The sequence below is a fragment of the Augochlora pura genome, chromosome 7, assembly GCF_028453695.1.
Source record: "Augochlora pura isolate Apur16 chromosome 7, APUR_v2.2.1, whole genome shotgun sequence".
NCBI lineage: Eukaryota > Metazoa > Arthropoda > Insecta > Hymenoptera > Halictidae > Augochlora > Augochlora pura.
This window is the reverse complement of record NC_135778.1, coordinates 24,438,995-24,458,361: the sequence shown is the minus strand read 5'-3', so window position 1 is coordinate 24,458,361 and position 19,367 is coordinate 24,438,995. Positions and strand designations below refer to the sequence as shown.

Below are 19,367 nucleotides of genomic sequence, written 5' to 3'. Positions count from 1 at the left end.
ATGATTTATTTATTTATTTTATTTATAAATTTTTGGAAACGTAACTTTGTAGCTTGAAATATAGTTTTACTTTATTTTAGATCGAATTTTAAATTCAGATAATGCTGCTACATCGAAAGTAATCAAAAGTGAAATTTATATGTGGCGCCATTTAATAGCGTCAGTTTACTCTTCCTCAGACGATTATTAATTAAATTGTGTTTGTTCAATAGAAGGATACAAAAATTGAGTTATAAGTTAGAATTTAATGCGAATACTTTTGATAATTTACCTCATTAAAATATTTCATATTTTATCCCTGCCCAAACAATTACGTATTAAATTATATATGGACCGTTTATTTTGAAAGTGGTGTGTAATTCTATGGTGGTAAGTCTATTTTTGAAAAAAAGTGAGATATCACGTAATTCATGCTTAATTTAATCTAAATTTTTTATGTATAACTAGTCCGTGTTTAGTTTCTTAAAAAATTCCCATGTTTTGTACAATTTAAAATTGGTCGGTAAATGAAATTGCATAATAATCGATTATGAAAGTGGTTTAAGTCCAATTCAGAGGTAGGTGGCTTAGCAGATGGTTGCCGATCAGTAGCCTGTTATTTTACATTTGTTTTATATTACGTGTCATATTACATGTCAATGTAATAAATTCATTTTAGAAGGAATGAATCGAGAGAATTTCGTTTCAATAAAAAATCTTCAAAATGCGATTAAAAAACAGACAAGAAAAAAAACTAACGGAGAACAGGTGAATTGGTTGCAAATACGTTGGATGGGGTTTCTCAAAAGTGCATCATACACTATTTTATATAAAACATCGATGAAGAACAAAGAATTGAAAACTATAAATTTATTACCTACACGTCCTGGAAGACCACTAAAATTTGAAAAAATCGCCCTGACGCCTTTGTACCAAGATGCCAGGCCTTTTTCTTATGAAAAATATAAAGACATCAAGCAGTTATTACCATAAGGTATATAAATACCTCCGGTGCGTCATGCATGTTTCGAAACACTGTCACATGCAGAGTATAAGTAAATACTATCAATATCTTGTAATTTTAACAATGTAATTAGCGTCTAAAATTAAAAATACTACTTCTATTTTATGTCATGTCATTGTTTGTAATCAAAATTTCGATTGAAGTTATTTTTCAAAATTGAAATTAAACGATTTTTAGAATTGTCTAATTTTGAAAGTGGTGTAAGTCCATTTGCAGCCGGTAAGTATACATCAGTTTAGTAAAATACGTCTAAAACAAATTTACATAATCAAATTACATATTGATAAAACAGTAGAAACATTGCCAGAATTCATATAATTTACCTAAATTTTTTAATTAACAGATATGTTAACCTTTAATTTTCTCGAAACAAGAAAAAATGGACATACACCACTTTCAAAATAAACGGTCCATATATACGATAGAAGATCAAGGTAAAATTTATTAAACGATTAGAATGTAATAGGTGCATTTGTAACGAATTACGGTATGAAAATTGTTAACCGTATTTGACGTCATGTAATGATAGTTTACCGGTGTCCGAACAATTACTATTGAATTACATTTATGTAAAAGAAGAGCAAACACAAATATATTAGAAAAGATAGAACTTACCGTGAGCGCTCTTAACAAATCACCGTATTAAAATTGTTAATAATTTGGCACGCAAACTCTTGGACGGTCATTACTTAATGTTTCCCTTCTCGGCGAGATCCAACGTAATCCCACTTCAAGCTTATTTACATATTCGAGGCACTAGACAAATTTTACGTAATTCCACGCGATGGGAAGACATCTAGTGGTCTCAGAAAGTTTCCGCAATAAAAACTTTCCTTGGATAGTTCAAAATCATTTTCATGTAACGCGCAGAGATCAGGTTCTCCCTGTTGCTTTTCCTAAATAGCGAGCCATTTTCTACGAGCCATTTTCTACCAGAGATTCCCTAGAAATATCGGATCGAATATTCTTTACTTTGAATTTGTAATAGCAATTCATGTCCTTTTCAGTAGACGCCATTTTTCTCGGCAGTGGTCATAAGTTTCTTTCGAAATGTTCAAAATATTTTACGAAAACAACATAATGTACCACAAAATTTCAGATTCGAATTTCAGGCAATTATATAGAAAATTAGTTAAATTCGTCATATTGGTTTAAGATATCTTTAAAGCGTCCCAACTTTGAAAATTCAAAATTATACTTAGTTATATCTATTGCATTTATCTCTTAGAAACTATGATAAATATGTCGCTAGAGACAATAGATCAATTAAATTAATTTTGATGTGTGACGTTGGTAGCGAACGTGTTAAAATCCAAATTGAAAATTCAAACATTCTCCTGAGTTTGTTCTGTACCATTAAAAACTGTAGTAATACGGGTCTGCCGATTTTGTAGCAATCGTTTCGCATAAAACTAGCTTCGACAGAATCGTGACCACGATCCTGCGAATTTTTTTTCCATCCATTCTTCGTACGTCAACAGGCTCGCTTGCATCAAACGCAATTTCTCGGCGCGAACTGTCTAACACTAAACTCAAATATGAGTCCTCAAACATGAATGTCAATGTGAATCCTCTTTAATAGATCTTAGCTGAGGATTTACCTTGTATCACGCAAAGATTTGCTCAAGGTTGAATCCATAGAGCTCAATGCAGTGTATTGACTGTCCTGAGATCATTAAAGAGGCACATTAACGTTGCATCAACTTCAATTTAAATAACAAACGAAAATTCATACAAATATTTCTCGTTGCCCGTATCGCAATTAAACAATACAGTACACGTGGGAACCGGCATTACTACAAGCTTACAAATATTTTATACATACAGAGAGACAAAACTGTAAAATAAGTAAGATATTAATAAAATCCTTCGTGAGAATTTGTAAAATGTAATCGCAAAGTACGAATAAATATGAAAAATTTCCAAAGCGCAATTTAAACGGATTTCTATTGTTTCGATATCATCGATCTACGAGTCTTAGCCAACTTTAATCAGAAAATCGTTAAATTGCTCGATTAGGTTGCTATAGAAATTATCTACGCGCCGTTTTAATTACGTCCGTGCGAGGGCGGATTAGTATCTATCGATATCTCGCGTTTGAAAGCAAATGAAAGATACTCTGAGAACAATAGTTGCCGTAATATTCTGCGATTAATCCAGCTCGTAACGTTTAATCCATTACCGCTTGACTTTTTTTATGAGCATTTTAGCAACAACCTCCTTGATAGCAGCAGAAAGAGCACAAAAATAACAAATACCATCGCGAACGAAGATAAAATAAGTGGGAACGTGTTTCATGAAACACGATTGTAAAATACGAATTGTGAAACGTGATGGACAATATCCTGTGCGTCGAAAGTCCCATTAAAATGTTTATAAAATGAACTACATATTTCGTACAAAGTATTCGTTGCAGTCTGACGATCTACTGACCCAGCCGTCAGCCGTGCAGCGTCCATTATGTCCGGTGAGAAATGTTATGCTCAACAAAGATGTCCGAAGCAAACATACGTTTCTAGTGTGCAAATAGTTACTTAGGGCCACGGCCACGATCTTCGCGGAAAAATCGCGAGGAGAAAATCTTCATTCTCGCAGCCTACTAGAAAAGTTGCCGCCGCTGAAGCCGCTTTGGTCCGTTACGAAAACTTCATCTACGCGTATCGAGGATAAAAAGATCAACATAATCTTTCCAGCCATTTGTCTTTCGCTGGCAAGAAACCATCGGAAAGTAGTACAACCGATCCAGCTGATCGTAGCTAATTCCCTAGGGAAAGATGTGTAGCAGTTAGGTTAGAGCCTTGTTAGTTAGGTCAAGCAATGATCTGATTTCTTGAGATTAGGACACTATTTATTCGCTCGGATTTCAGAATTAATTTACAAGCTAATCAGATATATCTTCCAAGTTTTATCGTGAATATACCGGAAATGTAATCGATATCATACAACTGAACTTCGCTATTTCAATATCATTAAATAAAGTGCTCTAATTTTATGAAATTCTTGACGCAGCAGGTGATGTATTATTAATCGTTACGCCGCGTAATACTGAGATAGACTTTGTAGATCTTGGTCAGATTAGGGCGCAGATAAGATTTGCTTTTGGTTAGGTCAGGATTAGCTGGTGATCGAAAATCTCGAGGTCTCGGCCAGGTTGTGATCGGTTACATGTCGCGATTAAACGTTCGTGAAATCTAAGCCTCAGTCGGATATTAGGCTGATCCTAGTTAAGTACCAGTTAGGTCACGAACGGATCTCGTTTAATTTCGTCGAAGCCTTTGAAATTGGAATGAAACTGTATAAAACTCGAAACGATGGTTTCATTAAAGTTATGCGTGCCCGGAGCATGTTATCTGAGGGATCAAGGCCCGGCCCCAGCAGTCAGTCGTTCCAGCATCGCTTTTTTTTTTGCCTTCAAGACGGCGCGTTACAAAATTGCTGGTTCACCGGCTCGGTGTCAACCTGTTGCTCAACGCTTCTCATCGGCGTAGAGACAGAAAAAGATGCGAGGGGGAAAAAAATAGATAGAAACGAAGAGACTGTAACGGGTCTATCGATGATCCGTTCTCATGATCGGCGACGTTTTCCTTGCCCACGGTTCCCCTTTTTTTTTCTACGTTATTTTCTTGACGATCGCGCATCGTAATGATAAGAGGCACGTGTTGCACGAGAACATCATGCCAACGACCAATTACATCCTCGTAACTGCCACCCGGCTAAACGACGGATTTTGTTAACACGGTTTACGTTTCAAACACTTCGTCGACAATCCAAGTCTCTTGATAAAGCTCCAAGAGAATCTTAGATCATGTATACTCTGGTATTGTGTAAGTATTAGTGCTGGCTATAAACTTCTCTTTTGGAATCGTTAGCAATTCGATCATGTTGATTACCAATCACACCTGATTCTTCACAGAGATTCGTGACTTTTCATGAACGTCTTCGACTGGTGAACAGTATAACTGTTCCTTGCACGCGTTTGTACGTCGTTGTTGAGTTCACGAAAGTAGCCTGTAATATTAACCTGTGCTTCTATTTTATGTGAATCAATTAAATAATGAAAATATGAACGTCATTTCATAAACAACTGTAAAGTTTGGTAAACCTTACAAATATAGAAGGCGCGATAAGGAAACATACAATCATGCATTCTATCAATGTTTCAAATTAATTTGAATTAATTCCTTATAATTGTAGAAAGATAATTATTTAAACATTTCTTCTTTTTGCTGATTTAAATGGCGCGCGCGTATTTAAATAAATATTACTATTTATTGTTGTGAAATCGAGGCGAAGAATTCAGTTACCTTTGATTTTTCATTTAAAAGTATATCCTGACATGCAGACTTTTATATAAATTGTACATATTGCAGTATTCTGTAAACAGTAATGCATAGAACAAAGTTAAAGATCAAACGAAACATACGATGCAATCACAGATGTAATCATGGTAGTAAAATCAGTCGAATGAAAAAAGTCACGATCATGGTGATAAATCACGGTTAGTGACTAATCATGCCATCTTGAAATAAGTGGACAGAGGATTTTATGCATTCATAATAAAAACGAATAAAGTAATATTACAAAACAAGTAATACATTAGAAATATTTAAGGATACTATCACATTGTTTTCAATTTGTCTACTAATATGTACATACATTCCGAAGAAAGAATTCTAACTTTACAAAGGTTCCTAGGACTTAACATCAAATCGAAGATATCTCGTACCCCTTCTACATTACTTTGCAAGGAGCTCGCACGACAACAATCTTAATGATCACACAGCTGCGTTAGTAACGCTGGAATCATCAATTGCTTTTTCTTTTCTGTTTCGCGAGGGTGCGGAATTGGCTTTGCAATTCCGTCGCGGATTCGCGGTGTACAGGCTGCCGATTCTATTTTGCGGCGCATACCGAAGTGGACAAGACCTGCCTTAACTCGAGCCAAAGTCTAGTTCCTGACCCTATTCGCTGTATCTTTCGACGATTATGTGTGTCTCTCCGATTATGCGTGCCTGCGATTATTCGTCTCGATACGCTACGAAACTGTGGAAACCTTCTGCCGAGCGTGAAACAACACATTTACCGCACCATCGTTTGTTCGCGTCCTGATATCATTTATTATTTAGCTCGATTGTCAGAGTACAATCTTGCAAAAGTTGCGTACACTTTCGCGTAGGAAGGTCTTCGTATAAAAATTAATTTTGCGTATTGTTGTACATCGAACTTGCAAACTTGAACAACGAATCTAGTTTATAAATCGAGAGTGTAGAAAGTTCGATGTCAAGAAGAACGTACGACAATAATTGCTTGGAAATTACGAACAATAGATCATTTCGCATTGTTTATTCAGTGTGATCGAGAACGACTAATTTGTTTAATATAATGATACGGCTCTGCAAGTTTGTTGCACTGATATATTTCTGACGGAATCATTAGACCACGCTCGATTTCGCTGACGCGCGATGACATGCAGAACTGACCCTCGTGACGTAATCGTCGCAATTCACTACCAACTTGTCCTACCTCCTCTGCCAGTGTTTTCTACAATGCCTGTACGTGACGGCTATATCACGTTGTGCGACAATGGTCAGAATTTTTGGTAATATCATAGCGCTGCGTCGTATTATTATTGCCGTAACGCAATGGGAATTTAATTCGAATCGCGTATTCCGCGTATATCGCGTATGAGAGTTATCGGACATAGAAATGTATTAACAAAGTAAACAGAAATGAATTCTGAATATTTCACATAAATGGAATCGGTGATAAAATGATGGTACAATCTAAATTAATTACAGTTTTCTGCGTTTTTAATTGATTCTAAATATTATAAGAATGTGAAGGGTAGAAAATATTATTGAAAGAGTATTCATTAATTTTTGTATAGCTAAGCGTTGCATTTTTTAGTGAAATAATGCATTAAAATGGCAATAATGCTAGAATAGCAATTTTCTTCGCAAAAATTCTCTTTCATTTTAGGTGAAGAATGTTTCAAATTTCACCGCCCTTAAAACCAATCACAATGGCAAAGTAGATGGTGTAATGAAAAGTACTATTAATAGACCTTTCGTGTCCGCTTCTTAAACAAAAAAACCTTGAAATACCGATATTACGTTGTTCCTCGCAATTTTATATATTAGAATCGGCAAGTTTTTATTTAACAATTTCACGAAAACTAATTGCAAACGCTGGTTCGTGATCGAGACACTTTCGGAACAAAAATCGCATGCAGGTTCTTTTGTTATGCAAGGATTACGTGTCGCTTCAGTAAAGTTTTTCGCAAGAGTACATTATTTCTTCTAAACCTCGAAAAACAAAGAAATTATTTTTCTACCGTACGATATCATTCGCCGAAAGAACGATCGCCGTTTCTATTTGCATTTCGAGCGTATTGTACTCGAACCTTGGACGATCTCTTACCGAATTTATTATTGTTACATCATTCGCCTAGTAAATAAACAATAGGCCGGCGTGATCTCTCGGGTTTATTCGCGAGCGCAACAAACTTTATACGAACCGATTGCTTTCGCTGCGTTATCCGACGGGACAGCGTAATACGTGCCCTGTTGAACAAACTTTATTCAACTGAAACGAAGACAATCAAGGCCGCCGTCGCCCGTGTATAAACTATTCGATCGTTATTGTTAACAAACCGAAAATAAAGGTTAAAAAATCGATTGGGCGCGCAACGCCTCGCTAGTTATTTTTTTCCCCAGCGTAAATTTATGGTGTACATAAAACACGTCATTTTTACGAGTGTTTAATGAAAGTGATTGCAAGTCAATGCTTGACGTGCTCGCCGATATTTCTCACAGTCAGGTGTATATTTTCCGTTACCGGAAATTATATAACACGATTGTTTATAGAAATTGATAGAATAGAAAATAGACCGAAGGTTAAACCGTTTTTCGATGATCCTCGCAATAATGGCGGCGCGGCTGCCGCGACCGGCGCCATTTTGGTTCTCGAATTTTCACTCTGGATAGAAATCTGCACCAAAGGGAATCTAGTTTTTCACTTAAAAAAGACTCTGATAATATTCTTTCAAAAATTAACATTCATCATTGTTGAATATTTATTTTTAAAATGGCGGAAAAGTGGTATGCTCTGTACAAAATATTCGATCACTCTGAATAATTACGATGGTATTGTATTTTAAATAAAGACCCATCAAAATCATAATCTTTTTTTTACTGATGAAAGATTTCCGTCCAGATAATAAAGATGATAAAATCACCCGAAAACGAGAAATCCTCTAAACAATCGGCAAACAACCAAACCGATCGCTTCAATAAAAACAAAAATGATAAATAGCTGATTTCAGAAATTCAGTTTAACTTTACCAGTTGTAGAGATAATATCTGAAAAAATGCTACTATCAATCGTTGAACCATTAATCCTGAGACTCTCGAATATCGATCACGTCATCCAATATCCTCGGTTAGTTTTTACTTGTAGAAGACTAACTTGTAGTATGTCCACTTGTAGAAGACGTTCCCATGGTCGACGATTTCCGTTTTGTCACCAAGGCCGTGCATTATTCCACCAGTTTATTTTCAGTCGTATCGTCGGTATTCCTTTTACACTGGTTTCAGTCTCCAAACTTCAAAACTGGTTGACTTTAAAACGCTTAATGTACATATTATTATGCTTTGGTGTACGATATATGAAAGTCTAGTTTTCTATTTTGCGGTAGAACAAAAAAATCTACAATTTGTATAATTATTCGAAGATAACAATAATTGTTCGAAAATGGTAACAATCACATAAAAGTTGCTATGCGAATTGGACAGAACTTGTAAGTTCAGCTTTATGACATAAGTTTAGCAACTTAAGATCAGTGATATAAGTTCAGCGATTTAAATTTAACCACTTAAGATTACTAAATTATTATTAGCAGCTTAAGTATATTAAATTAAGATTATAGACGCGATGCAGGTGATTTTGACCCCGGTTACACGAAGTTATATTCAGCACCATTTTCATAGTGTAGCGTGGCGACCGATTGGGGTTGGAGGGCGAGATGCCGGCAAAGGAGTTTCGTAACGCGGGCAATATAGGAAAATGGATGAATATTGAACAGGAAAGGAAAATAGTACGGCAATAAAGCGCGATGAATTGCTCTTTATAAATTATTCCAAGGCCCGGCGCAAGTTTTTTCCGCGGCGACGATATCTGTGCGTTGTCGTGTGCATGATATTATCCTGGCTGCACATTGTCGGGCCAGAAAAAGAAACGTTCGACGACAGTTTTTGCGACATGCGGCCGACTGACCTCTCGGCGTTTATCTCCCGCCGATTTTGCATAGTTTTCTGGCCGGAGATAGGTGAACGAGTCCTTTAACACTGGCGACACGAGATGTCACAAGCTGACCCGTTCCAGATCTCTGCTACTGGAACGATTAACCCTCATTCAACACGTGTGTATCGCCTCTTGCTGATGTTAATTGCACCGACGGCAAATTCTAGTATCTTTGTTCGTAATTAGATCGAATCTAGGCCTAAATCTAGAGGGTAGATCGGATCCGACTTCTCTAAGATGTATAGAGCTACGAATAAAATAATCGATAACGATATCTCAAATATGTCTATTTTCTTTAACAATAATATGATAGCCTTGATATTTTAGATACAGTGTAATTAATTATTTATACTATTTAAATGGAATGTTTGCAACCCCGTAACAAAATTGTTGTTCTCTACGACCGTGACAAACAACTAGGATGATAAATTCTCAATTACGACGAACGTTATTTATTGTTCGACGCGATGAGTGCATTGTTGATGATATTTCTTCGATAAAATTAAATTGCAACATTATTCAGTCGTCCGAGCTGAAACGTTAGATTCGAGTTATCATAGTTCCAGATAAAGTTTGAACAATCTTATCTTTATTGTTTCTTATTTCGTACAATCTTTTTGTTTCGACTATCCTGATTTTGAAATTCAAATTCACCGCCATTGCGCAATCCTCGTATGCCGGGCTTTTCAAATTCAAATGCCCGGTAGACGCGTAATCTTCGCGCGGCGAACATGTAATTTCTGTTTTTAATCGAAGTTGAAATGGAAATTCTAACGGAGACGATAATTGTCAGGATAAATGACTGATGTATACGCGAGCTACAGCTGCGAGTACAGTTTTCAAATGCATCTTCTTGCGATGTTAGTTTGCTTTATGCAACTAGTTAGCCTGCGTGTGCAATAAAGTGATCACAAAACAATATTAATGGCGGCTGTCGGCGGAGTTTTGCAATAAATATTGAAAGCTCAAGATTTAACGTTATCGAGGCTTCGGCAGTTAGCACGAGGCCTTCTCGCAATAGTTTATCAGGAATATTCAAATATTATCTCAAGGACCTCGAGTATTTTGCATGTTTAACCCCGCGGTGACCCAACTTGTTATTTTCACCTCGTAAAATAGAGAGAAACCGTGTCTTATTGTTCGAAGGATCGAATCGAAAATTAATTTCTTTATTTCGCTAAACGATCGTCGATTAATTTGCAAATTAGTGTAAACTGTGAACGTTTTTTTTTTTAAATTTAATAAATTTAAGGATCGATTTAAGGGTTGAAAATGTACGACGCTCTTGGGTCGAGAAGTCACTAGTCTTCCTAATTGTTAAATTCAGAGTTGAAAATTGATTTATGAATGGATGCCAGGTTTCGGGGCAATGTTTTTGCTGCGACACGGTAGCACACAATCATTAAAATCATTTTATGTGCTCCGTGCAATAAGGATATTGTAATTAGAACATTCATATGCAATACTCGTCCTGATAGATGAATTCTTATAAATGCGAAGTCGGAACGGAGTTAATTTGTCGTTTGCGTAATTATTTATTCGCATCGCAATGCCCAAACTAAAAGGAAAATAGACGATTATATAATATCATGAGAAAACGAAGAGTTTAGGAAATGATCAAAAAATGTTTAAATCGCTTAAGTTAGCTTTACGGAAAAGTTATGTTTATTTTTCATTTGATTCTGATCGATTTGTGAGATTACTATGATGAATTCGGCGTAATGAAATTAGATAATTCGTTCAAACGAAACTGCACACGATACTGGTAGATTAGTATTATATTATCACGTCTCGGAACACCGATCTGACAAGACGATAGGCAACATTTCCGGAAAATTTACCTCGGACAGTGTCAATAGAGACAACGTCGACACGAAAATGCCCGTGATATTACCATTCCTCTAACAAACGAACTTCTTCGTATACAGAGCGCGATGGCGGCCTTATCGAGTCTAGACGGATAAATAATGATGTTTCGATGATAAGAATGTCACTCTCGACTCGAACATGTCCTTTTAGAAAACTCTGATTCATGTCAGAGCTGTCAAACTAAAGATTTCGGAAATAAATAATTACAAATACATATTTGTATTTGTTCGACCAATACGGGACGTTGGATTTTTATTTTAATAGTAAGATACAGGATGATTAACGAAATTGTATAAATTGGATTGGTACACAGTCGGTAAATTCAATTATTTTTATTATACTATTATAATTATATTTTATTTATATTATGTAATCTAATTATTGTAATAATATATGTATAATTATAAAACAGCGTTAATAAATATACAAATTATATGATTAGTATAGTCGATACATTTGATCAGTATAGGTATAGCGAATGAATATAATCGCTGCGTAGTTAGCAGTTTCAATTAATAGTCTTGACATAACCTTGACAGATTTAACTGGTACATAGTCAATAATTGTATTCAGTATACGTTCAATTTCGATCGATATATGATCAATAAATTTAATCAGTATACAGTCAATAAATTTAATCAGTCTACAGTCAATAAATTTAATCAGCATGGAAGTCAATAAATTTAATCACTGTTTAGTCTTTTGTCAATAAGTTTAATCAGTTTAATATTTAAGAAATAAATTTAATCAATTCAATAAATTTAATAATTTCAATCATTCTGGAGTAAATAAATTCAATCAGTGTACGTATACTCAACAAATTAGTCAATATATGCAGACAATTTTAATAGATATATGGACAATAAATTTATTCAGTGTTACAGTTAAGGACTTTCAATCTGATCATGAAAATATTCATGCATTTAATTGATATAAACATTCCAGCAAACAGTAAATAATAACTAAAATTAATTAATTTAATTAAGTAGAATATATATTTGTTTAAATAGGGTTTAATGATTGAGCAGACATTTTGGTATTGTGAAATTAAATTCCCATAACTAAATAGGTGCAATTACAATGTTACAGACGCCGATCTGAGCATGGGCGCAGGTGCAGCAGGAGGCTCGGTCCTCGGACTGCCAGGATCGGGCGTGGGTGGCGTTTTGTCACAACATTGCGCGATCTGCGGGGACCGAGCCACTGGAAAACACTATGGCGCCGCTTCCTGTGATGGATGCAAAGGATTCTTCAGGCGGTCAGTCAGGAAAAATCATCTGTACACCTGCAGGTCAGTGCAATCATCCATTTACCTATTTTTAAATATTATACTGTTTATGATAATGAATATTTGCAATATTGTAACAACAAGCGTGTCAAATATTTTCTTTTTTTAAAACGTATTAAATTTGTAATAACATAAAAATAATGTATATTTATAAAATAATAACAGCAGCGTTTATGTATTTTTGTCTTTCTTAGATCGGAAGAAATTCATTAAATGGAGAGGTTTAACTCAAAAGAGAGTATAGTTACTATGTTCTCCAGTCGTAATTGCAACACATCAAATCTGAAATAGTAAATACAGAAATAAATTGATCTGATGATAGTCTAGTTTTCATTAAAAAGATATAACAACTAAAATGGAATTGTTATATCACAATTTAAGATCAAATAGAAACTGTTCTACTAAAATATAAAATCAACTAGAATTTTCTATTCCAAAATATCAAATCGAATAAAAATTGTTACACCAAAATAGAAAATCAAATAGAAATTGTTCTATGAAAATGTAAGAACAGTGACAGAAAGTCAGTGATAATGAGGGTAAATTGCGCTGCAATCGGTATTATCCAGTTGGCAGATTAAAAGACTTCCGTTCGAACGAGTTGAAAACAATAATTTATAAATTCGCTGACAGTTTACTATTTTCGGAATACAACGCGATAGGATTGTAAACAAATGCACGCGATTTCGTGTGGATCCGTTCGATTGGTGGAACGCGAACGAATCTACGCGTCTATCACGTGCGTAGCACGCCGACGTTCTGTTTATCTGCTCGTACTCGTTTCTCTGAATAACTATATGTATATCATAATGTTGTACTGGGACGCGTAAAACGCGAAACGCGATGAAAAACTGACGGCTATAAAGGTAATATTATTTGCTTGGAAGCTGTTGGATAATGTTGTTTACTAATCGGTTTTAGTGAAAATTGATAAACACACGTTGATATTCAATCGCGACGCGTACGTATGCGTGTATTAAATTGTAAACGATGGAATCGGTGACCACGATAAATCATGTCGCGACCGTAACGTAAATGTATGTAGATACGGCGACATAAGCTTTCTGATTCAATGGAAATAAAAACGAAGTAATTGTGCATGGTTGATGTAAAACTTGGATGGCTGCTGAAGTTCATGCATTTGTATCGCTTGGGGACTCGACAGAAATTGATAACACTGAGATTTCAATAAAAGATTGCTGCTCCGCATGCAACTATGATGTGCAGCCGTGGCATACGTTGCAGCTGAATAATTTTCAACGTCGTTATTTTACCTAACAAGAACATTTATTATTAACATTTATTACTGCGCCGAGATCGATGAAAAACTTCATGCATTATTTGTAGAATATACTGGTGCAAGATCTTTATGCAGTTATAAGATACATTGCAGCAGAATCATTACGCAGTGACAGAATTACATTGCACCAAATCTTTATGCAGTTATAGAATAGATTGCAGGAGACTTTTATGCAGTTATAAGATACATTACAGCAACAATTTTATTTGATGTTAGATTAGTAATATTAGTTTATACAATTGTAGAATAATGTGCAACAATATAATAATTTTACTAGTTTGATTAATAATTGAACGGTTCAATGATAGTAATTATAATAATCATAGTAAAATGTGCAAAATAAAATAACGACGACAACAAAATCCTTGGTAAATAGTAAAATACAAAATAATAACGGAGCACTATTAACAATAATTTAAAACTACGATCTTACGTAAACATCAACGAACTAAGAAAGGAGAATGATTCGAATGCTGTAGTCTCTGTTTCGTCCTGATTTTTGCAGGTTCAGTCGGAACTGCGTGGTGGACAAGGACAAGAGGAATCAGTGCAGGTATTGCAGACTACGGAAATGTTTCAAGGCTGGCATGAAGAAGGAAGGTAAGCAATGGAACTCCCTAATAAAAAATATACAGTTGTAACAACAGTTTCTTGATCGATCGAATTTTGAAATAAATTATTGATTGCCGTCTTAACAATCGTTTGAAGAATTGTCGCGTCAGCATCAGATGGATGATAATCTCTCTCTCTCTCTCTTCGGATTTGCTTCAGCCGTACAGAACGAAAGGGATCGGATAAGCTGTCGAAGGCCGAGCTACGAAGAACAAAGTAGCAACGGGAGCGGATTGTCGGTGGTGTCCCTTCTTCAGGCCGAGATGCTCAGTAGACAAGTCGGAGCAGCCCTCGAGGTCAGTTCTAATCGACGATTACAAAATTTTAATTTCACGAAGTTGCCAAATACAATCCGCAACTACGAACATACTAAATTCTTGTCTCTTCGATAAGAAATCGTAATCCCGTGAAAAGATATCGTAGAACAGTGCACCTGGGCTCATCTTGAAGCTTAAATCATCTACTTTCAGATCACTTGATTACGTTTCTCTTATATATTTACTTCTCAATATATTTACTTCAGTGTACAAGTAACGAGGAAGAAACGACAGTGTTTAAAGAATTTTTCGAATATAAATCTTTGTATAGAAATTACACAATTTTTTTTAACTAAAGTTACACGAATTTCAAAAGTGAACAAAACTTTGATCAACGATTTTCTTTGGTCGTTTTATCGAACTTCGAGCGGAAAGTGTACCGCAAACGTCGCGAGGCTTTCACACGATCCAACTTGTTCCTCGTTTCTGTCGCATTAAGACGTCTTTAAAAAAACATACCATCAAATTTTGAAACATCATTGCAATGAGGAAGCTTCAATCTTGAAATCCATTGTACAGTCATTCGCGAAAATAATTCTCGTATGTTCCTAGAGACGTTCGAATTTCCAGCATTTTCTAGAGAAATCGTGTTCTCAATTTCTAATCTATCACATCGTATATTTTGAGGAACAGTGTAGATCAACGGTAAAAGCTTCGGGTTTTAAAATGAGTCTAGGTTTACTAATCTACCTTCTTTTTTTGCGCAGTTATAATGGTTCGAATACACACGATTCTTCGAACAGCAAATACGGGTATTTCTTGCGGATTTTTCCGTAAATGGTCGTGTCTTGCGTTTTTATCGGACGCCGAAAATTGGGCTCCGCATTTCTGACAGGGCCTGTACGAATCGTCTGGGGCATGCCAATCCATTAGTCGATTCGGGCGACTGGTTTAATGAGAGACGTTCAATGTCTTGCTCTTTGTTTACCGAGTTTAATCAAACGGATTTAATGCGCGGCTCCCAATAATTACGAGAAGAAAGAGAATTAATGAGACCCGTGTGAATATTGGCCCCTCATAATGTATATTAATGCGGTAAACGGAAAGACATCCGGCTGTTTTCCTCGCGGGGAATCGTCGATTTTGAGCTGTGCGTATAAATGAAATCGAACTCCTTGCCGCGACCATTGAAACACCATTCTGTTATAAAATTACAACAATCCTCCATAAAGAAAATTTTCACTATATAAAGCTCAAAATAAATAATTAAAAATGGTTAAATTCAACTCCACATTTTTTATAATCTTTATTTAACAATTCAAATTAATATTTAGCTGAAATAGAAGTGTTTATAATTTAATTACTTGTAGATGTTTGTTTGGAAAGTTTTTGTTAATAGAAATTTGATTTGATGCATTACTTTCTTGAAAAATTACTGCTTTTGTGTCATGATTCGCGCAATTATATTACAAAGAAGTCAGAATAATTATAGGTAGCATAAATGAGCAAACAGCAGTCGTATATACAATTTTCACACTAGATTGTCACTTTAATTGCATACGTGGAAGTGCATGAGTCATTGTGTATAGAATTTGTGTACAGGACGATTCATGTGATTAGGACGAGTTATAATTTGTACTGTAAATACAAACTGAAGTATAGTATAGTCCTGGTCATCACTTTGCTGGTTTCGATTTTATTTGCTAAATATAAATGTTTGTATATATTTCTTCAAAACTGTCTGCATTAATAAATTTTTATCTCGAAATATATTATTTTGTCACATTGTAGAAAACTTGACCTACATTTAAAAAAAAATTGTTTAACCTTTATATATTTTTCAAAATAAGAATATGATATCCACAGTATAAGGCATATAGACTTTCATAAAAATTAGTAAAAAGGGTAAATTTCTAATACTCCTATCTTATAAACAAATTGAAAATTAGCAAAATGGTGACTTAAACGCTCCCTAATTCTGTAGAAACTACATCATGCTAAATTTTCATTCAAATCCCTCTAGCCAATCAAGAGAGACTGATCATTTTCTCCAAAATGTACCCGTATCAGTCAAATTCTCTTGAGCTTAACAGAGTACTTTCGAGTCACTCTGTATATTGTGAAACACCAACATTGTTAGTTGCCATATGGTAACCGGAGCGTACTGCCAACAGCTAGGCAGTCCGAACAACGACATCGATCTCAGCACAAAGCAGATCGCGAACATAAACGACGTCTGCGACAGCATGAAGCAGCAGTTGTTGATCCTAGTCGAATGGGCCAAGTATATACCGGCGTTCAGCGAGTTGACCTTGGACGACCAGGTCGCCCTTCTGAGGGCACACGCTGGCGAACATCTTCTCCTTGGCGTGGCCAGGCGCAGCATGCAGTTGAAGGACGTCCTCTTGCTTGGCAACAACTGCATCATTACGAAGAACTGTCCTGGTACGTCCTTCCTTCGAATCTCCTGATTCGGGATCGGCTTCAGTGTCTGTTCTTACTAAAATTAGTCAGCTACCTTATCTCTTTTAATTTGGCGAGCGAATTTTGAACAGTGTTGCTTTAGAATGTTTAAGAAAAACATTCAGCAATTGGAATCAACAACTGGATCGAATTGAAATGAAAATTAATATTATAAATGAGGAAGTATTTATATTATTGAACACTCAAGATTATAATATATTGTTGTTTTTCTAAAAGGTCTAACTTTCTGTTAGAATATTTATTTTTTTTTTTGTCAATTGATATGGCGAAATGTATTAACTTGTAGTTTTCAATTCAAACTTAAAAGATTTCTAGTAATTCATCACATTTTCTAATCGCTTCTTTGAATCACCCGCGCAAATTTGAATGTTGAGGAATCCCCTGTTCTATCTTTCTGTCGGTAATGTAGAATGCAGTTCTGTTAATAATGCATCAAAATAGTAATTCTACTATCCCTATTTTGAAAACTTACTTGCTGTGAAAACAAATTGACAGATGTGGATTAATAACAGTATTTTAACCTTCAATTTTTAGTTCGCGATAATAACACGTAGTAGTCTAGAAATGGCCTTGAAATTAAAAAATTATCTAAAGTTCATGCAACTTTAATGAGCCTGAAAATTAGCGTATTCGTCATGTACCATTTGTAGAACATCGTGAATAATTTCATAATAAACAAATGCGTTTATAATTGAGCATCATCGGGGAAAATGATGGTAACACAATTATTACTAACATTTAATACCATGTTTTTCTAATTGCAATCGTTATTGTTTTATGGTAACAAAAAATTAATATTATCTGATCAATGATATGAGTCGACCGTTATCACGTCAAAATATTTTTTACAGAATCGTGAAACAGCTAAAAATACAGTCGTACGCGATAAAAATTACCCATTGTATTATTTCATCTCTCAATACAATCGATAGATAAGATTTTCTGTGATAAGAGATCCAGGGAGAACGAAATCGTGTAGAGAAACATGTAATCGTTGAAATGTCATGGTAGATAACGTATTTTTATCTGAATTCATACAAAACTGTCATGTAAACTACGTAATTTACATTTACTAATTATTTATAAATTACTTGGCTTTGACATTCGCGCGATCGTTTGTAATAATTCAAAAGAATTTTCGAAGTAAACAACTTTTCTAAATATATCCACTTACGTAAACAGGTATGGCATAATTATTAGGAAAATATGGGTGAGTGAATAACAGCATGCACGGCAATAACTGTCTTCTAAACAAAACTAATATTGTTTTAACATGGTTCCACAAAAGTTCGATTGTTTTATTGAATCGTTATCCATTACACACGCACACCAATGCATATATATTATATCAGTTCAATTGAATTTTTGTGGAGAACAATTATCCGTAAATCTTTGCACTTTTATACGATTTAATCATTTAAAGCGAGACAATCGATGCGGAAAATGTCCTTTATAATTTAGTTAACAAGTAACACAAGACTTTACTAATTTCTCTAAAACATTTGTTAATACTTGTTTAATTTATACTGATCTTTTAACATCGCCGATAGCAATTGTCCTCGCCAATTATTTTAATCTTAAAACGAATGAGAAACAAATTCGACAGAGAAAGGACATCGACAGTCTCGTTGAATAAGTTGCACGACCATGTATTGGGGGAGTAGCTAGTAGACTGAGTTCGGCCTTCACGTTGCGAAAATGCAGTAGCATGAGTGCAGGATGGGTCTATTCAAAATTGGTTATCGGGTTCCACAGCTTTCTGTACACTCGTATCTCATCCGGACTCAGTCGATTGGTAGCTGAATACGATAGGGACGGCTTAACCGTCGTTATCAGTCATATCTTTGTCCTCAGAGGGTCGCAATCAGGATCTAGACATGAGCAAGGTCGGCGTCAGAGTGATGGACGAGCTGGTGAAACCATTGAATGAGGTGCAGATCGACGACACCGAATTCGCATGCTTAAAGGCCATCGTCTTTTTTGACCCCAGTAAGTAACTTGTTCCACGTTATTCTATCATCTCATCCTCTACTGTTTTCCACTAATCTATTACATAGACTCCACTACGCTGCACACCTCGTAACATTTAATTTCTCCAACATTTCAATCAATCCTGTGGATGCCTTACCACAATACCAACTACTGATTTGCACCGCTATTACAAGTGCAAAACTATTTTCATAACTAGGGTCCAATCCAATCCATAAACTACATTATCTCCTAAACACTAAGACCATCATCTTGAATACTATT

General features: G+C 35.3%; 1 protein-coding gene across 5 annotated transcripts in view; it reads left to right on the top strand.

The window, feature by feature from the left end:
* The window catches only part of Hnf4 (Hepatocyte nuclear factor 4), a 51,381-nt gene that overhangs the window by 27,028 nt on the left and 4,986 nt on the right, over window positions 1–19,367 (top strand). For 4 of the 5 annotated variants that reach the window (XM_078185910.1, XM_078185913.1, XM_078185915.1 and 1 more), the window contains 5 exons: window positions 12,263–12,464; window positions 14,267–14,361; window positions 14,533–14,669; window positions 16,805–17,075; window positions 18,951–19,103. In XM_078185910.1, coding sequence (XP_078042036.1) covers window positions 12,263–12,464; window positions 14,267–14,361; window positions 14,533–14,669; window positions 16,805–17,075; window positions 18,951–19,103 — 858 coding nt within the window. The remainder of the gene's footprint in view (window positions 1–12,262; window positions 12,465–14,266; window positions 14,362–14,532; window positions 14,670–16,804; window positions 17,076–18,950; window positions 19,104–19,367) is intronic. The other variant, XM_078185911.1, reaches the window with a different exon arrangement.